General features: G+C 41.9%; 1 protein-coding gene across 7 annotated transcripts in view; it reads right to left on the bottom strand.

Annotated features, from left to right (window-relative positions):
- wdfy3 (WD repeat and FYVE domain containing 3) overlaps positions 1-24,963 on the bottom strand; it is a 101,243-nt gene that overhangs the window by 22,519 nt on the left and 53,761 nt on the right. For 2 of the 7 annotated variants that reach the window (XM_066712076.1, XM_066712078.1), the window contains exons 17-36: positions 23,595-23,695; positions 22,247-22,465; positions 21,180-21,361; positions 20,354-20,585; positions 20,091-20,251; positions 19,375-19,486; positions 18,393-18,583; positions 15,795-15,947; positions 15,198-15,271; positions 14,477-14,638; positions 14,167-14,261; positions 13,677-13,800; positions 13,150-13,367; positions 12,449-12,645; positions 11,780-11,914; positions 10,721-10,900; positions 9,770-10,027; positions 9,157-9,256; positions 6,960-7,120; positions 1,302-1,531 (exon numbers count right to left, since the gene is read on the bottom strand). In XM_066712076.1, the coding sequence (XP_066568173.1) occupies positions 1,302-1,531; positions 6,960-7,120; positions 9,157-9,256; positions 9,770-10,027; positions 10,721-10,900; positions 11,780-11,914; positions 12,449-12,645; positions 13,150-13,367; positions 13,677-13,800; positions 14,167-14,261; positions 14,477-14,638; positions 15,198-15,271; positions 15,795-15,947; positions 18,393-18,583; positions 19,375-19,486; positions 20,091-20,251; positions 20,354-20,585; positions 21,180-21,361; positions 22,247-22,465; positions 23,595-23,695 (3,285 nt within the window). The remainder of the gene's footprint in view (positions 1-1,301; positions 1,532-6,959; positions 7,121-9,156; positions 9,257-9,769; positions 10,028-10,720; positions 10,901-11,779; positions 11,915-12,448; positions 12,646-13,149; positions 13,368-13,676; positions 13,801-14,166; positions 14,262-14,476; positions 14,639-15,197; positions 15,272-15,794; positions 15,948-18,392; positions 18,584-19,374; positions 19,487-20,090; positions 20,252-20,353; positions 20,586-21,179; positions 21,362-22,246; positions 22,466-23,594; positions 23,696-24,963) is intronic. The other 5 variants (XM_066712080.1, XM_066712083.1, XM_066712079.1 and 2 more) reach the window with 4 other exon arrangements.

Raw genomic sequence — 24,963 nt, 5'->3', positions numbered from 1 at the left:
TGAGAACGGTGAGGAATCAGCCCAGAACTACACGGGAGGATCTTGTTAATGATCTCAAGGCAGCTGGGACCATAGTCACCAAGAAAACAATTGGTAACACACTACGCCGTGAAGGACTGAAATCCTGCAGCGCCCGCAAGGTCCCCCTGCTCAAGAAAGCACATGTACAGGCCCGTCTGAAGTTTGCTAATGAACATCTGAATGATTCAGAGGAGAACTGGGTGAAAGTGTTGTGGTCAGATGAGACCAAAATAGAGCTCTTTGGCATCAACTCAACTCGCCGTTTTTGGAGGAGGAGGAATGACCCCAAGAACACCATCCCCACCATCAAACATGGAGGTGGAAACATTATGCTTTGGGGGTGTTTTTCTGCTAAGGAGACAGGACAACTGCACCGCATCAAAGGGATGATGGACGGGGCCATGTACCGTCAAATCTTGGGTGAGAACCTCCTTCCCTCAGCCAGGGCATTGAAAATGGGTCATGGATGGGTATTCCAGCATGACAATGACCCAAAACACACAGCCAAGGCAACAAAGGAGTGGCTCAAGAAGAAGCACATTAAGGTCCTGAAGTGGCCTAGCCAGTCTCCAGACCTTAATCCCATAGAAAATCTGTGGAGGGAGCTGAAGGTTCGAGTTGCCAAACGTCACCTCGAAACCTTAATGACTTGGAGAAGATCTGCAAAGAGGAGTGGGACAAAATCCCTCCAACTATAAGAAACGTCTGACCTCTGTGATTGCCAACAAGGGTTTTGCCACCAAGTACTAAGTCGAAGGGGTCAAATACTTATTTCCCTCATTAACATGCAAATCAATGTATAACTTTTTTTAAATGCGTTTTTCTGGATTTTGTTGTTGTTATTCTGTCTCTCACTGTTAAAATACACCTACCATTAAAATTATAGACTGATCATTTCTTTGTCAGTGGGCAAACGTACAAAATCAGCAGGGGATCAAATACTTTTTTCCCCCACTGTAAATACTCGTGCAGCTTAAAGTGTCATTTCCAGCTTGACTACGCGTTCAGAATGACACATCCCTCAGACTCATTGGCAATCAGTACTTTTAGTTCTTTTAAATATCTCACAGATTTCATTAAAACATTTTAAGAACAAAAGGTTGTTGGTGTATGTGATTAGACACTAGACTATCTTGCCAAGAGAATCATCTATGAAAATGTCAACCATTTTTTTTCCCTTCTTCTTTCAATTAGATTTTCCTTTTGTGCCTGCACCCCCCCCAACCCCAACTAATTACATTCCTAAAAACTTTCTCACAAACACCCGAATCTACTCTCACCTTCCCACATGCAGGTTGAGGAAGCAGTGGGCCAGGCAGGCGATGAATTCCTGGTCGTGGTTGCCGGGGCCAAGGATCAGATTGCGGTTGACTGTGAGGACGCGCAGAGAGTCCAGCAAGGCCACCTGCTGAGGAACGGTCTTGTGTGGCCGAGAGAGCTGGTAGAGAATGGTCCTGTTCAGGCAGTGATAGATTGAGTCCAGAGATAAGCCTTGAGATCTCCTCTTAGACTTCCGGGAGAAGAAAAACACCACAAACACACACACACACACACACACACACAAAGAGAGCTTTATTTCAGCCTGCAGGATTGAATTAAATCTGGAACAGCTTTTCAACACTAAGACCTGCAGGAATTTAGTGCACTTTCTTTTTTGTTTTATAACCTGAATAAATGATTCAGGATTGTTTCAAAATGATAACAAGCAACCAACAGAAATCACAAAACTATTAGTACAAGCCTCAGAGTGGAAAAATAAAACAAGGGAATTACTGTAATCAGATTTCAAATTAACCAGCGTTTCTAATGTTAGATGTTTTAGTGAATTTCAGTCAGGATATGGATGAGACAAAAGACGAATAGTATTTTGTTTCTGACAAGGGGGGAACACTTAACACAAATTCAAGCAGTTTAAATTATAGTGCAGTTAAAATATATATTTCTCAAAAATATAAAAATCAATAATGACAGTTTTTATCACAGCATCTACTAAAACATGACTAGTAACCAGTGACAAATTTGTTTCAATTATTGGTTCCATTTCCTGATGTTGACTTTTTTGTGTAGTTTTTAGTTCATATGAAGTTCAACACTTTAGAATCACCACTTCCGCAGGAAATAAAGCAACAGGACACAGGAATAACAAAGGATTTATTTCAATACTAACATGCTTTGTCCAGCTAATCCACTATACTTTCAGCTGCAGATTAATCCAACCTGGACCACTTTGTGCACCACTTCACCATAGTCACTGATTGTGCCCATTTACAAATAATATTAATATTAATGATAAACATATAAACTACACACATTTGTGTTTCTACCTGGGCAGTATTTAAAAGATAACATACGTTACAAAAATCAGCTGAGAGGCTTGTGCGAAGCCTGAGAAAGTTAAAGGGAGCAGTAGTTTGACAAGGTAATTGCCTTCAGGCTTTCTAATCCACACAATATACATGGTCTGTGGAGATAGCATAGGTAAAAAAAAAGCTATTGTTACTGTTTGTGTATCTCAGTAATAAGATGCCACTGACTGAGGCTAACTGTACATTCCAGAATAGAAAAGGGTATATTTTCTATACATCATCATTTTAAATTTTAGCACAATATAGGAGGTATAAAATGGTTCAGTAATAATATTCCAAATTAGCTTTTTTATTTCAGTGGCTGTTTTGCGGCTCTGTGGAATGACTCTTGGTGAAACCTGCCTTCATGAATAACGGCTCTGATATATTTTTTAATGGTGTGGGTGTGGGAAGAGTAAATAATCTGAAACTGGTGGGCTGTCTTATCTGCTGCAGTTAAATCCACTCCAAAACCAGACATGCGCTTGTTATCCTATAGCTTTCCACATATGAGTATTATAGCACCACACTCATTCCCTTTTGTGTAGTTCATTTACTGGACACATGGGGGTTATCATACCCAGTTACAGGGCAGCTGCAGAAAACAGTGTTCATCTTTCTGTGGTTACCGAACCGTAAAAACAAAACAAAAAAAACATCAACATTCAAAACCAACATAATTTCATCACTCATCTTCTTTTGATCTCACAGTTATGTGTTCAAAAATCCATTAGTATTTCACAAATCTGAATAAGATTACAAAACTACTGAATCACTGTGGATGGAAACAGTGGACAGCCTCCAGTGAAAACCCCAGCTAGAGGCACAAAATGATTATTTGGTAATTTGACCTTTGTTTACAAGATTTAATTGGGGAATTTATGTATTGTACAATAGTTGTCAGGTTATTCCAATGACACAGTCAAGTGTATTGCAATGAAAAAAAAAACATTCTAGTTCACACTGCTTATGATGTACAAATCCTTGTAGCTGTTGCTCATGTGTAAATGTTCCTCACCTCAGTTAGTCCGAGTAACGAAATAATCATTTGATGCAGCTCTACTCCCATCTCTATCCTCTCTCTCCATTCGACACCTACTTTTACAGTCTCATATTGGGAAATCCCACCTGCGCCACTTCAACAATATCCTTAAAATATCCTTCTTGTGGACAACGTTCATATTGTGTGTGTGTGTGTGTATATGTTACAAAAAAAAAAAAAAAGTCTGCTGGAGAATAAATGTTTTCAGAGAGAGGAAAAAAAGTTTCAGATCCAGGCTTACACAGACGATTAAATGTCGAGTTACATTTTTGTTTTTTTGCAAAGGTTGAAACAAAGAAGCTCAGAGACAATGCTGCTACCACCTACTTTTCTTTTGCTAAAAACGCTATACTGTTCAATCTCCCTTTTTGCCATTTTGTTTTGCTATTTTTAAGCTTTAATTGGAAACGAGTACATTTTGTAATATAATATATTAAAAGTAATATAGTCCACTAATCATCAGGAAGAAGAGAGAGAAGAACTTAAGCTTCCGCTACGCAGGGACACAGGTGGTTAGAAGATGTTATTCATGGCCAGCAGATAGTGTGGGATGCGGTGAGACAGCAGAGGGCGTTTCAGGTCTTGGACATGGAATCCGATCTCGCGCACGTTCACCTCCTGCCTGTGGTTGTAGTACTCCAGGACGAGGCGGTTGTTTTGTACCATCAGCTGGCACTCCATGGACTTGCACTGCTGTGCCGAGTTCAGCTCCTCTCTCCAGCCCTTCCCAAAGAACTCCACCGCCTTGCACAGGAAATCTCCGTCCAGCATGCAGGCCAAACTCTGGTCAAAGTGGCGCAGTCTTCTCTTGGCCTCCACCAGCCACCGGCTCACTTCTCTCATAGTGCTCTCCAGGGCTCCCTGTCTAGCTTCCCCCGATCGCTGGGACACGCTGAAAGAGTGCAGCGCCAGGCACCACTGGAGCCCGCTGACTTTATAAGAGCACAGCTTCCAAAACGGGCCGCTTAAGACGCTCAAGTCAGGCTTGGCTTGGCAGTCGGTGGTCTTTCTCTGGCACTCCGTGAAGAAAGACAAAATGGCACGCTTCTGAGCTGCTTCCAGCTGGTATGCCTTCAGCAAACTGTTTCCCTGCTGCTTGTACATTTTCGGAGAGCTTGCTCTAACTTCCACCAGACTTCTGAGAGAACACTGCCTTTGATCCTGCTAACACTGACACGACTAACTACTAAACTGGTTTTAATGTGCCGAGCTGAGGTTTTTATGCAGTCATACTTTGGGTCACGCCCATGTGTATGGGCACCTCCTCTGTGTTGACAGAGTAACATAAATGTAAACCCATCTACTAGTTTGCCTGCATTCTATTTGATTAAAAGGCTTTTACATGGATCAGTGTTCACAATGTCCATCCCCTCCTTCCCCAAATTGCATTTCTAGCATTTTACATTTACTGATTATCCTTTAAGAAACTCCATTCACTGCCCCAGCAAAAGCAATAACTATGCACGGAAAGACGTTGAGTATTGGGATGGAATACAGAGTCAGCCGGCCAACACAAGAGAAGAGACAAACCCATGGCCAGAACAAATAATAGTTTCGCCATGAACACTAAGGTTAGATTCCATATCCACAGCATAGACAAGTATTGATAAGTGGGATGTCATACTTGCACAAAAGTGCCCTCCATCAATATGCAGTTAAATGAGTTTTAAGCCGATAATAAAACCTGCCGAACACCCCGGGCTAACCATCTTCTGGGATTTTATCATGTGAAACTTCCTTAGGCCAGCCTTTCTACCAGGTCTTGGATAAGATAATATTATTATTATTAATAATAATAATAATAATAATAAATAAAATAAAATGTACGTCTTTGTAAGAACCAATTTCTTATCAAACCCAGCCAAAAAGAACCGATCAATTAAAAACATGGTTGTGATAAACCCTGTAAATGTATGAACTGAAAGGTTGCGCAGTTGGGAACTCTTGCTACAATCAATGCATTCAAGAAAACATTGTTTATGCGTTAGGCTGATGTTTGGTTATGCTTAGTTATACATTATATTGAAGATATAGACAGAAACCAACTTAACTTATTATTAGATCTAAGAATTAATAGCGCAAACATTTTGAAGTTAATTGCAAATCTTCATTTTTAAATCTGTACTAGAGCAATTTTCCACTCAGCTGAGACACTCATGCAGAGATGCACAGTCGCAGTCTGTTGTCTTTCTTCCAGTTTTAAATTATATTATAACACTTGCTTAATTTAAATTCGATTATGCACTTAATTTGATTGAATTAAATATATTACGTTGCCTAACAATTTCAGATGTGCGCTTAATTAAATAAGGCATATTGGCTAGGAGAAGAAAGAAAAAATACGCTACAAAGCAGAACATGCTAGGATGTTTCTTCAGACTGCAGAATTCCTCCCTCTGTGGGAAAAGAGATTCAGGTTTCCAAAACAACACCTGGCGGTTATAAAGGTTTTGATTTAGTCGAACAAAACAAGACACGGACTTGTGCAGAGGTAGAATGTTTTCAATTATACTCATCAGTTTATGTTTAGTTTCTGAAAGCAATGAATGGTGTTTGCTCTGCCCAAGAATCAAAAGAAGCAGGAAACAAGGAACGCTGCCGTTCTGAAACTATCTTGTATGAACACTGCAATAGGATAACTTAACACTCAGACCCTAAACATTACATGGTGCTCCCACTGAGCTGTACAACCACTTCTTGCAGCCACAACATGACAATGAAGACTCTTCTTTTCAGTGAAGACATTGAAATCTTTAAATCATGTGAGTGAAACTCACACATTCCAAAATTAGCTTTACCAAAGGAGGAAATGTGAAACAAAAACACCCAAATGTTTTTCTAGTTCACACACCCACTGATTCCCCACTGATAAAAAGTAATTTTTCCCTGGAACTGCAACAAAAAACAAAGTCCTTTTATTTTGCATCCTCAAGGACACATTACATTTTAAGAATGTACTCTGAAGGGCACCTTAACAATAACACTCAGTCTGAGCCTGTCCAGTGACTTGACTTCAGCTAGGAAGCACTGTGTCCAATCTAATAGTACCCTATTGTGTACCTGTCAGTTGATGCCAACAGTGGCGTAAACAGGATGAAGCAATTGCACATATTCTTGATACATTATTCCCTGTGGTAAAACCATTTAGCTACCAAAAATAAGGTATAAACTCTGACCGCAAAAGTAAGACTTATTAACCAAATCCCTGTCTAGTGCCTCCTACATTCCTCCACCCTATAACTGAGGACAGCAATTATAGACAGCATGCCAAAGACAACAGCTAACCAATTTCCAACAGGTGAAACCAACACCATGAAAACAAACAGTACACTAACTTTGTTGTTTACAATCACTGTTGGGTTTCATTAATTCATGTGAAATTAAATCTGTCTCTATATGGTTGCGATTCACTGTCCTGCTGCTATCTGACGCAAAGAAAGCGATATTCAAATGAGCTGTTCTAGCCCCGAATTTAATGATCATTTACTTTGGCGGGCAGCTTCAGACGTGAGGAGTTTCAGCAGCCCCAGATGACCCCTCTCCAGACCTACCTGCCCAATCAGCTGAATGATGAAATCGACCACCAGCTTGGACTCCTTGTTGAACAAACCCTGCCACAGTTTGTCCACCACACGCTGTGTGAAGTAAAACACGTTGTTCACCAGCACCTGGTAACTGCCCCCACTCGTGATGGGCAGGGAGGCATCCTCTCCTGGAAAAAAAGGGAGAAATCATGATTTGCCAGATTAAATTGTGACTTTTTATCTTACAGGTGCACAGTACAATTTCCAAATCACTTGTGGCTGAGATCCAGCACATCTGAATTAAGGCTCAGCTCTGTCCTCTATGACTTGCGTTGAAAGATGTATTGATGTACTTACAGTGAGGGAAAAAAGTATTTGATCCCCTGCTGATTTTGTACGTTTGCCCACTGACAAAGAAATGATCAGTCTATAATTTTAATGGTAGGTGTATTTTAACAGTGAGAGACAGAATAACAACAAAAAAATCCAGAAAAACGCATTTCAAAAAAGTTATACATTGATTTGCATGTTAATGAGGGAAATAAGTATTTGACCCCTTCGACTTAGTACTTGGTGGCAAAACCCTTGTTGGCAATCACAGAGGTCAGACGTTTCTTATAGTTGGAGGGATTTTGTCCCACTCCTCTTTGCAGATCCTTTGCAGATTTTCTATGGGATTAAGGTCTGGAGACTGGCTAGGCCACTCCAGGACCTTAATGTGCTTCTTCTTGAGCCACTCCTTTGTTGCCTTGGCTGTGTGTTTTGGGTCATTGTCATGCTGGAATACCCATCCACGACCCATTTTCAATGCCCTGGCTGAGGGAAGGAGGTTCTCACCCAAGATTTGATGGTACATGGCCCCCTCCATCGCCCCTTTGATGCGGTGCAGTTGTCCTGTCCCCTTAACAGAAAAACACCCCCAAAGCATAATGTTTCCACCTCCATGTTTGACGGTGGGGATGGTGTTCTTGGGGTCATTCCTCCTCCTCCAAACACGGCGAGTTGAGTTGATGCCAAAGAGCTCGATTTTGGTCTCATCTGACCACAACACTTTCACCCAGTTCTCCTCTGAATCATTCAGATGTTCATTGGCAAACTTCAGACGGGCCTGGTGACTTCTTGGTGACTATGGTCCCAGCTGCCTTGAGATCATTAACAAGATCCTCCCGTGTAGTTCTGGGCTGATTCCTCACCGTTCTCATGATCATTGAAACTCCAAGAGGTGAGATCTTGTATGGAGCCCCAGACCGAGGGAGACTGACAGTTATTTTGTGTTTCTTCCATTTGCGAATAATCGCACCAACTGTTGGCACCTTCTCACCAAGCTGCTTGGCGATGGTCTTGTAGCCCATTCCAGCCTTGTGTAGGTCTACAATCTTGTCCCTGACATCCTTGGACAGCTCTTTGGTCTTGGCCATGGTGGAGAGTTTGGAATCTGATTGATTGATTGCTTCTGTGGACAGGTGTCTTTTATACAGGTAACGAGCTGAGATTAGGAGCTCTCCCTTTAAGAGAGTGCTCCTAATCTCAGCTCGTTACCTGTATAAAAGACACCTGGGAGCCAGAAATCTTGCTGATTGATAGGGGATCAAATACTTGTTTCACTCATTAACATGCAAATCATTTCATAACTTTTTTTAAATGCGTTTTTCAGGATTTTTTTGTTGTTATTCTGTCTCTCACTGTTAAAATACACCTACCATTAAAATTAAAGACTGATCATTTATTTGTCAGTGGGCAAACGTACAAAATCAGCAGGGGATCAAATACTTTTTTCCCCTCACTGTATATGTATTCAGTTACTTGTGAGGACCATGGTTTGCAATTTCATGATATCGCTGTTGATTACCTTTTTGAATCGGGGCACATCCAAGAGATGCTCCTATTCAAATTATTAAAATATGAGAAGCCTGGTACAACACAGCAGAATGACAATGATACAAACACTGGGGACAAAAGGAAAGCTGGCTGGTGCAGGTCAGAGCTTTCACACGCCTCCAGGCTATTGAATTGAATGTTAAGGACTGACAAAGCATGTTATTGCAGCACGCAAGGCTCTCTAAATATATATAATGTACTTCACAGCAGCATAGGAAACTATATTTAACATTCGTTTACATTCATTTAATTTGTAACAAATTCTTGCAGTTTGCTGAGGTTTCCATAGTCAACACGGACTCTAGGGGGATATTCCTCCCCGAGCGACTCCTCTCCAAGTTCTCACCTAACAGCACGTCAGCAGCCAGCAGGTGCTCCATGACGCTGTCCAGGATGTAAGACTGAAACTCCTTCTGCTGAGCTCGTGTTGATCTTTCTGGTGAGGCCTTGAAAACGAGACACAAAAGTAGTTTTTCAGCTTTACTCACAATATATCAGTATAGAATACTCCCCAAATAACCCCAGTGGCAAGATTTAAGAATTAAACGTAAAAAGGTTGTGAGCAAGTCGAGGACATTTTCTCAGATTAGTGCTGTTACAATCAGAGGAGAAGTCTAGACACTCCTACAGTGGCCCGGATCAGCAAGAAAAAGATACACCCATAAATCACAAAATCTATTTAAATGAGTTCAATGCCACTCAGAGACTCAGGCTGGGATGAAATCAAAACTTCAACCCACACGCTCGGAGAAAACTACAAAACTGTTCTCAGTGATGTCTTCAATTTTTGTAAGATGGCACTTTCTTCTACTCATCAATACAACTGCCAAGTTTGTAGTTTGCAATTAGCGAATAGGTTGAAGTTTTGATTTAATCCGGCCCTCAATCTCGGCTGAGAGCTCAGGAGAACTCCCCTCAAGAGGAAATAAGCCAATGGACTACAAAACACGCAAGCTGACCTCCAGCAGCAGATCGATGGTGGGGGTCTGTTTGCTGGCCGGGGTCATGCACAGGTTGTCCATGATCAGCACCCTCATGAAGTCAAAGACGTATTTCTTGGCCGGGTGGTTGGTCAGGTAGGTCTTGGCACCCACGTTGCAGTACTCAGACTGGCTCCTGTTCATGCCTGTGTCCACCCCAAAGGCCTTGAACTCCTCAGCTGGGGATCCCACTTCATCATCCAGGTCACTCACCTTGGGAAAAACAGGACACAAGACCTGTACAGAGCCGCCAAATGAAGTATGACTTCAGTACATGGACAGCAGAGATACATATACATCTATAAGGTAACTTGCAAAATCATTATGTTTATAATTATGTTTATCCCTCTAATTTCTCATGAGCAATACATAGCTTAGAATTAGTGTGACTGGTTCTAGTTTATAGAAGTATAGCTATATCTCCTGAACGTTCGCCCCCTTCACCACGATATGTGCCTAACTAACAATTTTTCGTGCTGTAGTCCTCAATTTAAACCGTACATTATTTTATACCAACCACTGTTTTCAAAGGATTCAAATAAATCAATCAGATTTTGATAGAAGGAAGTCATTATTGGTTTAGTCTCCTGGTCATAATGACAGCAGCTTTAAAAGGATCTTTAAAAGCTCTTCAATGCTTTATGTTGAAGTCCTACAGAACACTTAGTTCCTGCATTCAGAAAATTACAGGCAGTGCGAACACCCTGAGGGAAAAACATTCACTGGCAGGTCCATCAGTTTTTAATGACCAGTTTTAGATGGCACTGCGGTAGTAAAACTACAATAGTCTGAAGAGAACTGCTTTTCAGGCAGACAAAAGTAAGAGTCCCACCTATTCTGAACCTGTTCCTTTTATCTGGTATTTATCTAGAGGAGGTGCTCTACACACGGCAACTCAGCTAAACAACACCTCTGAATGTGCAAACATACCATCTCAGAGTATGGCCTGATGTTGAAAGGGAAGACGGTCGCTGCCAGGGCACACAGGAACTCCGGGCTGATCCACAGCGGCGCTAAGTCTGGCACGTTGTGGTAGAGGTAGCGGAAAAACTGCATCAGAGTCACAGGATACTCTCTCAGCCACGAGCCCTCCTCTTCAGATTGCCAGGGCTGCGGAGACAAACAGAACAATGTTAACTTGACTGCAAAGGGCAGCTTGGGCATTGCTCGGGCAGCACAATAAAAACAGATGCAGCAGCATGAGGAAGACAACAGCCAGAGATGGAGCCAAAACATAAGGATCTGGTTATGGGTGACCTCCCAAGCACTGCCGAGGCATTTCTGGCAAATGGTGCTTCGCAGCCAAGCAGTGACGTTGTGGTTTCTCTTTCTGAACCCTCCCAATGTGCTTTAGCAGTAATCAACCTCCAAGAGACAGCTATCAGTCAACAGGAATAAAAATAAGAAATAGCAGGAGGATATTTTGGAGTCTTTCCTTAGTTTAAAGATTAAACACACCTAAATGTGAATAATTTATGTGAAAAGACTACACCCTGCTCATCCCATTGATTCTTTGTTTTTTTTTTCTGAACTATGCACAGTTTAATTTATTTTGTTTTGCACACAAAGCATCCATATATCCCCTAATTCTGTTGAGACTTCAAAAGGTCTTTTAGTTTAAGCAACGCCCTTCCCTAAAGAACCAGTAGGTTTATTGCAGAACATCGCTGACAGCCACCTTCTCTCTTCTCCTGTTAGGACAGGACGCCACAACTGAGACACTTCTATTGCAAATGGGTGGCAGCAAGAGTGATGATCTTGGCTGATAGAGAAAACTGCAGTTTAATCAGAAAAGATGAGTGTGCCAGCATCTTCCAAAAAGGTGCTGAAAAAAGAGCAATTAATCAAGAGAGGCATTGCGTTCAGACAAGAGGGAAGACCAACAGTTTCCCGTTAGGAATCCTGTGAAGACAAGGAGCTCTCTAGAGTTTCACCACGGCACTGTGGTGGTGTTTTGCTGAGCGAAGTTTTCTGCAGGCCCACACTTACCAAATTGAGCATGCTCCTCAGCATGGCGAGCAGGAGGAAGGAGGCCTCAGTGCAGACGTTGTGAATGGATCCCACCACTGCTCCGCTGGAGGCAGGCACACCAAAAATAAACGTCCAGATCGAGTCCAGATCAAACTGTAAAGACGACAAAAGAAAACACAGGAACCAAAGTCACACACAGTGAGTGATCTGCACAATCAATGCCACACTTAAAAAAATACATATTATATTGTTTCTATATATATGAGTGGGTAAAAATAATGCAATATTTAACATATAACATACAATTTAATATGACCAATCTATACATTATGATGCAAGTAGTATTTCTATATGAGGCATTAAATAAACTTCTGGAATCTGGACTGTTTGATATAAATGTTCTCATTCCAGACATGTTCAATTAAAATCTATTTTTCAGACAGATATGCAAGTATAAATATTACTTTGTTCACACACACATATATTCACAGTTTATTTCGGTTTAGGTTTCACCTGAATCACACAGCATGCAACTTTCTGAATGTACTTTTGTAACATTTCTAACCTGTGTAATAGTAAAGCTGATAAAACTATATCTGACAGATGAAAACCCAGTCTGATGCCCAATTTGCCCAATTAAATAACAGACAGTGTATGTAAAAGTAGAATGAAAGATGCTGTACTAACATTTACCTGGAGGTTCTCAGGCATCTCAGTGACCGGCTGCTGCAAGAACAGGGCCATCAGTAGGAAGTAGAGCTCGGGCACGTTGGTGTGCTTGGGCAGGAAGGTCTGGAGCACAGGGAACCCAGGGAAATGACAGGCGTCCCGGTTGATCTCCCTCAGTGTTGACCTGCCTCCTGCGCTGCGGCCCACATTGAAACCTGCGCAGCAGCAAGAGCACGCACGGTCAATCTTGACACACGGAAAAACAACGACAGGTTTGCAACACAGGCATTTCTGCCGTTGTATTTGTGGGCGGCGTAAAGGAGAGACAAAGAAGAGCTGAATTCTTGGAAGCCTGGTAAAAGCCACCCTCTATAAAGGTGTCGGATAAGGCTCAAATCGTAATAACACTGTGACATCGAGGAGCATGTCTGGTTTTTTACACCCAAGCTCATAATTAGGCATCCACTTTGAACTGCGTTCTTTTAATGTGAGAGCCACAAAATAGTTGGCAGTTGTGAGAAACACATTGCTGAGAGGATGTGGAGGAGGCGTTTGGATAGGTGTTACCCTGTGATCTTGTGAAGACGTATCTGAATCACTTCCTAGTGGGTTTCCAGGAGGCCTACTTAGACCTGGGGAAGCTGCTGGGACTGTGGTAAGGACTTTCTCCTCTCTTAACAAATATTGGACTGTCCCCCCACCCCTCAGCGTAGCCTCACCTAGGACTGTGCCGATCTTGTTGGTGAGCACAGAGTCGGTCTGGTCCAGCCAGCCGCCCCCAGACAGGCCCTCTTTGAAGCGGGAGAGGATGGCCTGGTTGCTCAGCAGCACCACCAGCACTCTCATGGCAGCGGTGACGGAGGTGGAGTGGAGGTGCTCCTCCATGAACATCAACAGCCAGTCGAAGCCCAGCGTCTTCACCAGCTCCTCACACGCTCTGCAAGGGACAGAGAGACGCACCACCCCGAGTTACCGTGTCTGCAAGATCCACCGCACCTTACAGCAAACGTGCTTAAGGGAAGAGAGTAGATCAGCATGGTCTACAGTTTAAACAGGTGGCCCCGTTAGACCTTAAGACACTGGATATAGGGAGAGGATAAAAGACCAGAGCAAGGAAAGGGCAGCTACATCAGTGATTAAGAAAAGGCATCTTGAAATAAGTAAAGAGCTTGTTTTTACACCATATTTATTTTGTATTGTTTTGCCATATAGCTCTGTAGAGCTGAAGTTTTGTGATATGACTTACTGTATATTAACAGTTGCCTTCTCTTTGGAAGTGAAGAGCAGTTTAAGTAAGATGTCAAGAAGCCGGTTTCTCAACAAGATCAGGTTGGCAGAAAGTAGACCCCCAAAATCGTCTTCATTTCCTACTTGAAAAAACAAACACACAGGAAAAGGGCATGCATAAAAGAGAATATCTTTAAAACACATTTCATTTAGGACATGTATTTTTAATATTATATACTCATCATTGCCAAGGAGATCCCATTGTGAAATTAGTTTCTGTAAACCATATGGTAAATGCCACTTAATAAGACAGCATTTAATTAATCTAAAATGTCACTTTGCAGATGGCTGTGGGTGGAGTCCTTACAGTACACATGTTTATGAAAACGAGCTGTAAAATCGCTTGCAGAATTTTAACGTCACATAACAATTTTAAAGATTTGAAAACCTGGACTTAATCTGATGGCCATTTTAAGCTCGTATACATCTCAAAACTGCAGAAGGCTTACCTCCATCTATCTTCTCCTCATTGTTGACCTCCATAATGACAAATTTCTCACAGACCGCAAATGTGGGCAAAGTAGAGGAGATGAATTGGCCGAACCTGTACAGACACAGATATATACATCAACACTTCTACTGAGGAGGAAGATCGAACCTGCCCTCGCGCTGGGCAGACATCTCTGAAGAGCTCTCCCAAACATCAAGTTCTTTGGATCCTGTTTCAACAGAGAGCATTAACTACCATGTACTCTAAATAGGTTGTCTGGTCTTTAGTGTTATAGGTACATTGGTATGTGATGTAAGGCTACGTGATACCTGAGGAGATCACAGCTGTTGGGGAACCCCTGGAGCAGAAGGCTAAGGACATTGCTGATGGCAGCGATGGTGGGCTGGGACAGGGAGGTGTCTCGGAGGGTCAGCAGTAGCTTGGGGATGAGCTGGAACTCCCTCAGTAACTTGCCGTTTTTGGCCGCCTCGCTGGGGAAGAGAAAAGAACATGCTGACCATTTCTAATGCATTCCAAAGCCCTAAATTAAACTGACTTCCATACATCCATACACAACATAACATACAACTGAAACTTAGCAGTCACGTAGCTAAGAGAAAAAATATTCAAATCTGACTTATGGGGAAAAACAAATGAATGAAGGTACATTTTTCCAACTCCATTTCTGCTTGGTTTCCTGATTAAATTGTACAATTTAATGCCAAGGTAGAAGGAGTCGCATTGTGCATGCCATCACCTCAATTCTCTGTCATCAGAACATTTCATCCCAACTTAATTGTACATTTAATAAAGAACCACTAAATAGTCTGTCTGCAGAAAAAGAATATCATTACTGAACCAGGGTAATTATTTTTGCTGTAATTACAACAATTAATATCGTTTGTTACGACAAAATGAATAGTATCAAATTGGTTAAAAAACAAACATAAAAAATAAACAGAACACGAATGGGGAGAAACGGATAAAAAAATATTTTCTTTGATTTGTGCTTACTCTAGCATTTTGTCACTTTGGTAGTTAGACACTAACCTTGATTCAGTCAGGAGTTCAATGAAATGCTCAAACAAGGACAGGTGCAGTTCATAGGGTGCATGAAGCCAGACCTGTGAGAAGAACAGACACTGCATTTAATAAGAGAAAACTGCCTTATTGTCCCTGGCACTGCTCAGACATTGCATCTGTGGGAATCCGGTTAGTAGGAACACATACCAGAAGAACATTAAAGGCAGATTTCCTTTTAACAACTGCTAGATGCCTTACTTCTATCTTCACTGTAATTAGGACTATTATATTACGGATATATTCACTCACATACACAGTACCTAACCCTGTCTCACATAATCAAGCCAAGCCAACCCTGCTGACTAATGCAAGGAGTTGAGGCCCTGTACTAATCCAGTGTACTGAACATCAGTGCTGTCTCTGTTTGTTTATGGCAAGGTCAAAAGATACAACGCATGCCGATCCTTGATTTTCCATTAAGTGTGAACATTTGGTTGAGGCTAAAATATGATTCGTCACTAATTTAATATTTTCTAATGCTATCTTGTATATGACAGAACACCTGTATCGGTCAACTTGCAAGTCGATCGATTTCAGACATCTGAACGGCACAGAGGGGCTCACCTCAAAGTCACACAGCAGGTCCTGGAAGGCTGTGGAATTGGGGATGATGGACGTCTCGTGGCCACTGTCCACTGTGCCCACCAGGGAGAAAGTGAGGTGCAGGATGTGGCTATTCAGAAGGGAGCGCTTCTTCTTCAGCAGCATTGCCAGTAACTGAGAAAGTGGGAAACAAAATAATAAACCCTTCAGTCTAGGAGTCTAGAGTCGACACAGAAGTGAGTCTCACCGCTTCATCTCTCACTGAGCTTAATACATTCAGGCCATAAATGCTGCATTATGACATTCAACACTACAGGCTCTTTAGATACGTCTGTAGTTGGAGGCTAGTGTTGAACTGAGGACCTTGGGATCTACAGAATCAACAGCCCTGCCCATTAAAAATATGCCCAGGAGAGAACTGGTGCTGCACAGCACTATACTGGCACTTTGCTAATCTGGCACATTTGTGCTCCTATGAGATGTCCATTGCCCTTACAGTCCACATGAAATCTAAGCAAAAACCAATTACAATATAGGCAAAATCCAGAATATGAAATAACTTTCAAATCAGACCAAACCGTGATTCACAGTACAGCTGATTTCTGGAAATTTTAAGGAAATTACGCAATCAATTACTCAGCTTCATTTCCTCTTCTTATAACCAGAGATTTAACGAAGCACGTCCAACAAAAAGCACAGGGATTCAATATCAATGGCTTAAATGGGTCACTTTACAAACCAGCACAGTGTAATATTAAAGATTAATTGAAAATGATTGAGAAGTATGTTGTGTCCAACTAGAAGCCAACAGAAAGCTTATGAAAACTCGTATTTCATAAATGGCACCCCGTGTACAAGATGTTCTCAATGTTTACCGTCTTTAACCACCAGAGGGCCCTGTTTAAAACATACTAATATTAACTGAATGCTGATGACAAAAACAATCTTGTCCTGAATCAGCTCCTCTCAGAAATAGACAGGATGTTTAAATGTTTATTGTTTTAGTCAATCGGAAACCATGATTCTGTAAATCCTCAGGCCTCATTTTTTTTTTTTCCCCCAGTTGTAAGCCTGAGAGCGCCAAGGCCTCGGGTTACCGTTTTGTGAAAAGGGCTTCTCTCGTTGGATTGTGGTTAATTTTTAAACGGACACAATCAGGGTTTGGCTCGGTCAACAGAACCTGAAGCTCCACAGACATGAGAGAGAGGAGGCGTGATGTTTCCTCTCGTATGAAGTGTGTTCAACAAGAAATATTTAGATCTAGTTGTTTTAGCCTGTTGGTGGCTTCTGGGGTCAGGAGATGCATATTGGTGAAAGTCCCACCAAATCGGCAGATGAAGGCGAGTATAGTTTTACATTGGTGACTTAATACTGATAGGAGCCAACTCCAGACAAATTCATCCACCATTAAACATATTCACGATATTTGGTTCCTTTATTCGCCCACACGGTTGATGCATCACAACGGAGGAAGAGAGACTATCTTTTAGCAAAGGTGTGGCATGGTGTCTTCTGAAAATATTCAAATTAATATAATGCCCCTGCCAGTTTGAGTGTAGGAGTTGCAGAGCAACAGAATGACCTTGACAGCCTTGGTTTGCAGCTGAAGCTGAATCTCACTGTTTGAGAAAGAGGAATTTTGTAATATGGGAATCACTATAGAGCCACAGCAGCAAGTCTAAAGGGAGAGCACATACGGAAAGGCAAGAAAACCGTATTAATCCTTTCATAGGAACACTGCTTCCTGGAATGGGACAGACTAGGACAAACAAGATGAAACACAGAACTAATCTCTCCCATTTTCTGCATGGCTGAGGCCTCCCACAAAGCACTTTGTCACCTTCGAATAATCTGTAGAAGATCAGTCAAGCAAGGCTAAAAAAACCTGAGAGCACAAATCCTTCTCTCAAAGCTAAACTTGGTATTAGCACAGCATTAAAAACAAGGAACAAATAAATCCGGATAATTTATGCTGGGGTATTATTTAATAGGTGCAAGGCCTCAAAGTTTGAAATGTCTGACTATCAGCTCCAGAGCCGAACATAATCTAATAAGGCCTTGCAGCTAAACGAATCCTCGAAAATTTTACAGAAGCACAAAAATCTAAATAAATGACTGTTCACGGTCGGTTTCTCAAAGAGGTTATGAAAATGGACACCAGAAATATAAACAAGAAATAGCAAAACAAAGACCTTTTCAGTCTCTGTCTCAGAATAAGTGTTTTTAGTACCTTGTCACATAAATGGCAATTAGGAGTAGATGCACTGTGACAAAGTAGGCAATGAATCAATAACTAGAAGTATAAAATATCCTGCAATAACTGCATATGCCAGGCAAGCACAATTACTTCGAAAGGACCCTTCCATTTATCTTACCACTGCTACAGATATTTAATAAATACATTTAGAGAGGTCATTAAAACCCCAGTGTGTTCTACGAAAATGACTGAGTTTTAATCATAAAAAAAAATAAAAAAAACACACAAAGACATAAATCTCCACAGTCTCTCACAGTGACAATAAAACAATGTGGAGCCTCAACATCTACCATCTGCAGTTTGAAACACATGCAGGCCTTGCATTGTTCAGTTGAACTGAGCGTGGATCACACTGTACCCACCTGGTAGCCTTTGATTCTTTCCATCTCCTTGCTGGCCAGAGGGTTGCTCTTGACAACACACACCAGAGCTTTGACTGCAGCATACAGTCCTTCCACATCTGATGCCATGGCAACTAAACCCAGGATGGCAGCCGCTCCCCCAATATACTGCAAGTTTGTGGCAACAGGCTTGGGAACAAAGGCCCTGACACCTGAGAGATGATCGAGAAACAAGTGGAAAAACAATAATCACGTCTCGCAATATTCCACAATTAGAGACTTGCGTTATAACAGAGCAGATATAACTCAAAGCCTGCTTAGGGCACAAACAGGCTATTCTCTCTACATGCTGGCTGCAAATTGGAGTGGGGGGTTTCGTTCCTTTCCACAAAACAGCATGGTGTCAAGTAACTTAGATTTTATCTGCATCAATTATAATCAACAGTCCCTTGATTTTTCATTTATTGTAAACATTTGGTTGAGGTTAAAATACAGTTTGTCATACATTTTAGATTTTCTAAGCAGTCTAGGCGATGACTCCTGTTTTTTACTTTTACGTACTAAGCACATTTCACAATTAAAAAATGCACATAAAACCATCAGACCACCAACAACCCCAATGGAACCTACTGTTGATTTGCTTCTATTTCTACAGCGGTGAACAAGAAACAAATGGAGAAATCGTGCTATTCAGTTATACCTTCGCCGAGATGCCTGGATTCGCCTAAAGAGAAGCTCAAGAGGAGACATGCACATTTTTTTCTTCTATAGCAGCTCTGAGCTTGGATATTTTAATTTCCAAAAAGAGACAACCAGCAGCAACTGAAGCCGCTGTTCTTCGGTGTAAGAGAGAAACCTCTGTGATCAGAATAATTTATCTCATCTCCAGTAGCTCAGTATGTATAAATCTGGCTGTGCTGCATTAGGATCGAAAACAATTTCTCGTACTATTCGGTTGAGAAGTCAGAAAAGCAGATTACATTATTAGCAGCTCAAAACTTACCAAGGTACCCGATAACAGCAGCCCCAATGGTGCGTGCGGACCCGTTGAGATGTCCTGCAGAGTTGTGGAGTAGTTTCACTGGAGTCGCGTTCTCATGAGAGGACACTGCCAACTGGTGAACAAAATAAATAATAATAATTGGAGTGGGAGATGGGTTGCCTGAATGAACCCATTCTTTAAATAACTAACCCTAAATCTGGATTAGCCTCTCTTTCAATATTGTGGTCCCCTTGTCTACAATGCCCTTGATCTAGGACTTCTCCCGGTCAAATACATGAGCAAGTAAGTTAATAAAGACTTTAAACCTTGAAGTGAAGCGGGTGTTTATTTGATAAGACTAAAAAAAAATGCTGCTTCTGGGAATACGGTTCGACTAAGTTCAATTAAAAATAACTGGCGAACATCAAAACAAATGAGATGGGCACAGAATCCTGAGCTGTGGACCTCTGAGTGATATTGCTGAGCAAACACCAATGTCTGCCTTTGCAGAAGTGCTGGCTGTGCACTTCACAATGATCTAAAGTACTCTACAGATACACAAGCTTAGGAGAAAGCTATTTGAATAGGAAATGACAGGGGGTTTAAAGATGCACAGTAAACAACCTGTTCAAGACGATTTCCTCCTAATGATTTGGGAGGCATGCAAATTAATTAGTTTCACAGGCAATTTTCAAGAGGGTTATTAATTTTATTTTCTTAGGAGTGTGAATGCCAACCTGTTTCGCAATGGCTTTGCTGTCCAGTTTGTTGTAGACCTTCCGGATCTTGGCCACAGTGAGAGAGGACACAGACAGGGCATAAAGGCCAAAGGAGACCTTCTCTTCAGGCACCAGAGCTACCGGAGACAGGGAGGCGGCCTCAGCCTTCGAGTCTTTGCCTGCAGGACAAGAATTTATTATTGCAAATGCATTAGCAGGAATATATGAATGCCAAGTTCATACGACATTAAAAAAAAAAAAAAAAAAAAAACTCTACTTACAGGGAAGGTAAACAGCCTCAAAGCTGCCCACGTAGTCAGGTCCCAGTTCAAAAATAGTGGAGACACTGGCAGCTGGCAGGACCTCTTCCAGGAAGTGTGTGGGCCCGAGGCGCCATACCAGCGTGGAGAGTTGGCGCTGGGCAGGGGGGGTGCCAATGTAGCTGTACACCGTGCTGACCACAGGGGGGTTGACCGAGCCGGAGCCCCCCGGTGTGCTATGCACATAGTGGAGCTGCAGAGATTAACAGGATTGTCTCATCAAGTTAAAAAAATAATTAACCCCCTGACAGGTCTTGTTGTGTTTTGTATTTTTCCTTCTACTACACTTCCCACAAAGCTCCCACAAGACAAGGGACAGAACGTGACTCGTCTCCAGTGGACGTACCCTACCATTCCCAACAGTCACGTTCTGTCACTTCATCCCTCCTCAGCGGAACCACACAGGTGCCAAACCACATGGCGTGCTGGAGCCGGCACTCGGCCGTGGCAGATGCAATTGTCACCGTCTCAGCTGCCCTCACGTGCCCCCTTGTCACAAGCAACTCATGATCCGGCATATAATGAGAGCCTTAATGCCAATTCATTTTCAGCGAATTTGCAGAGAACAAGATCACATTTAACCCTATGATACCCTAGTCCCACAAAAACAAGAGGTAAAGCTCCCTGGCAACTGTGTTTTTCTTTGTTTCAGTATCACGTCTGCCTCATCAATTCCTCTCCTGAGTACCAAATGTAATTTGTGGTGTAATTCACTGTTACATACATGAAATAGTTATATTACTTTAATAGTAACAATAATGCAATAACAGGGATGTTTGGTCCATACCTTGACTGTGTTCACCAGCTGTGCATCCAGGTACAGTGTGGCTGTGCTGTTCTTCAGCATGCCCTTACTCATCACCAGTACTAAGTGATGCCACTGTCCCTCGCTGATGAGGTCACCGCAGCGGAAGTGGGCGCAGCAGGGCAGGATCTCATAAAAGGAGGATTCTTCGCTGAAATCGTCCACTGCAGAGAAATGACATTCAACATCAATCAGGCTGTGCTTACTGTTGGCTCAGGCCCTGTCCAGGCTCGGTGTGTGTAAAAACAAAATTAAAAAAGATGCCAATTACCCTATCTTCACCTGTCTCCGGTCTCTCCCTGTATCCTTTCTTGCCCTTTCTGTTCCTTCTGTTCAGGTCGACTAGTCAGACTCCCCCTACTGCCCATACTTCTCCTCCTTGGCTCCCCAGTGCTGATACTAGCAGTTGGTGATCATTAGGCCTGCACCGCCTCTCTTGACACTTTCCTACCCCTCCGCTTAGCCCATCTGTCCCGACTGCACTCACAGACCCTGCACACGATCTCCTGAGGCTCAAACTGCTGTGCTATCTTGCAAAACTGCTCAATCGCTTTAGGTTGAGTACCGCTGTCACTCTGCTTTTTTTCTTTGCTCTTTAATTTCTTGTAATCCTCCGTCACGCTGTGCACTTCTGTAATGACGAACAATAATTGCCTATTGACTGCACTGTATTCTTATAAATCTTGTGTGTCACCTTGAGTAAAAACACAAGGGAAAAAAGAGTAAATAATAATAAATTACATTGAATACTTTAAAGCAGACGTCTCCAACTTCACTTTAATTAAAGGGAAAATTAAATCATAAATCAGTCTCAGAATAACCAAGTTTAATCAAAACACCTGCTGAATCACCTAGTTAAGAGTTTCTTGTGCTTTGCCTGAAGGGTGACCTATGGAACTGGCTGGACTCTGGGCTCTTATTTTGTACCTCTGCTCTTAAGTACATCATTGTATTTCACAGAAACATGGCGTTGATATCTTCACAAACACAGTGAGAAGGCCTGAGTGACTGGAGCAGCCCCTGCTGGCCGGGAAGGGCGGTGCACTTGCCATAGCTCTGCAGCAGCTCCTCCTTGGTGGAGACGATGAGCGAGCGGTCCTTGGCCGATAACACGACCGCCAGGCAGACATAGTGCTGCTCGGAGGAGGTGGCCCGGCGCACCACGGTCAGCAGCCTGACGGGGTGGTTGTTGGGAGGCGTGCTGAAGCGCTCGATGCAGAACCAGAAGGAACAGGTCAAGCCCGAAGGAGGAGGGAAAAGTCGTTCACCTGCCGAACGAAAGCAAAACCGGACCACTGGTTAGAAAAGCATGTGACTGTCATCCTGCAGAACAACAGCAAAGAAAAGAGACCTTTTGATTGTATGGTTTTATACCACTGTTCTTTCACAGTAACTGCCATTATTGGTTAGTTGACGCCTCACTGTTAAGTGTGTATGGCTTGAATATTTCTGTAAAGAAGCAGTTAGCAGACAGGGTATCCAGACACTGCAGAGAAATTAAGGACATTCCCACATGTCAATGCATGCTGGGGCAGGACGGTGTTATTGCATACAATCATGGACACAATTCTTTTTCTTGCCAAACTGCAGGATGGTTTAACAGAAAGTGCGCAGACTATTATAAAATACTATTTTGAAAAAAAGTTCTGATTTTGCTAACAGGAACTTTGTTTGCTTTTGTTTTCTTGTCAAGAACACAATATTAAAATTGTGAGCTTCCATATAAAATAATGATACACAAAGAACTGCTGCAGGTTTCCAAGCAGATTACTGGTATTAAAACTGAAGAAGAAAAAATAATTCCCAACAGGAATGATGTCATTTTAAAATATGGGTCAGAGAACACATCTATATATACACAACTCCATCTGCTGCCATTTCAGGATGATTTTAACAGCAGGAAACATTCAATTTCCTCTTTCAAGCCACATTCCTAGGTCTTCAGAACTGCGTCACTTCATAAATACTTGATGCTTTGATTTTCAGAGGCCTGAACCATGTTAATGGTTAAAGCCGAGACAAGGTGGTTTTTGTTATTCTTGTTTGGGTTTTAGCATTACTACTGAAAAATATTATTACCAAATAAAAGTTTATGAATGAAACAGTCACAAATATATTAAATAAAATAAATACACGTGAGGTAATTTATTGGTAACATACCACAACATAGAATATCACAGCTAGTCCATAATTTGTTATTTTCCTCTATAACCATAATCTTTATTATTGCAACCAAGAACATTTTGAAACAAATGAAGAGGCATGGTATAATTACTCACAACACGGGAATACTTAATATAATAGAAATCATTAATATTTGTAAATTTGAAAATAAAAAAAATAGAAAATATAACCTATTAATTAACCTTATTAATACAATTAACGATATATACTGACCATTTCCCATTCCACTGACAACCGCCCCATCGCTGACCCCGGACGTATTGACGTTATTGGATGGTGCATTGTGTGGAGCCAGACTTGGCAGAAAAAGACACCTGTAGAGAAAACAGACGATTCAATTACAAATATATATTGCAGTGACTCCAACAATGATTCAGTCAGTGTTCAGATTCTTATTCAGATTTATTTTTACTGAATAATGAATACTGTAAAGGAAAATCTACTTTATTAAGCCATTTGTAAAATGGGGCGGCACAGTGGTACAGTGGTTGGTGCTGCGGCCTCACAGCTCCAGGGACCCTGGTTTGGGTGTAAGCCTGTGTGGAGTGTGCCTGTTCTTCCTGTGTCAGTGTGGGTTTTCCCAAGGATACTCCAGCATCCTCCCACATCCCAAAGACAGGCTGTTTAGGTTGATTGGCTACTCCAAATGGCCCTGTAGCCATGTGTGTGTGTGTGATATGTCATACTCTTCTAGGTAAATACACGTGTAGCTGTAGCCCTGCATATTATTCGTGGTTAGAGTATCTCAGATGTGTAGATTAAGAAGTAAGGTACTATTAAAGCTGAACATTTCGGGTGTCAGTCCCATCTGGGCCTTGGCGGAGGGCGTTTACAGTAATTGTGACCTTGATTGCCACCACTGCTCTAAGGTAAGACAGGCATGAAGGTCCCCGGTCACCCAATGTCACCCTCAGCTTCAGTCCTGTATCCTCTCCTATCTCACACACATCTCTCTCACACAGACGCAGCCTCTGAGAGCCAAAGGGGAGGAACATCCAGGTCATTAACATGTTGTCCCTAATGTGACTACTTCTATTGAGCAGAACATGCATGTTGGTTTATTACTAAAGCCACTGCCTTGGTCCTTTCCCCTTAGGTAATTCACTGTGGCTGTATCATAAAATGAAATTCAAATTAATATTTGATGTGTGCAGATGGAAAGCCCTGTATAAATCTATTATATTTGTAACCAAATTGAAATGATAAGATGGCAGGCAAGGCTCTGAATACAAAGGAACCATTAACTCTCAGTGTGCCGGCCACTGTTCCCAATGTACTGAAAACAAGGCCATCAATCTCTTGTATATATAAAAACAGTAGATTTGCAAACTCTGTTTCTGACCTGTATTCATTGGACTGAGCTGAAGCGTGGCCAGTCTTCACACGGGTAATAAAGGCTTCCCTTACAACCGTGCACTAATCACATTCATCATAATATAGGATCCATACAAACAGTGTGAAAACCATATATAGTATGAAAGAACACTGAGCTGAAACTATTGTTGGTCAATGTGCTATGAATGATTATTTATGACAATGCACTAGCAAGCAGATTAAAATCTCAATTTTTATATCACAGGTT

This window comes from Amia ocellicauda, chromosome 8 (assembly GCF_036373705.1).
Source record: "Amia ocellicauda isolate fAmiCal2 chromosome 8, fAmiCal2.hap1, whole genome shotgun sequence".
NCBI lineage: Eukaryota > Metazoa > Chordata > Actinopteri > Amiiformes > Amiidae > Amia > Amia ocellicauda.
Note: the sequence above shows the minus strand (reverse complement) of the source record. Positions and strands in the feature narration are given on the sequence as shown.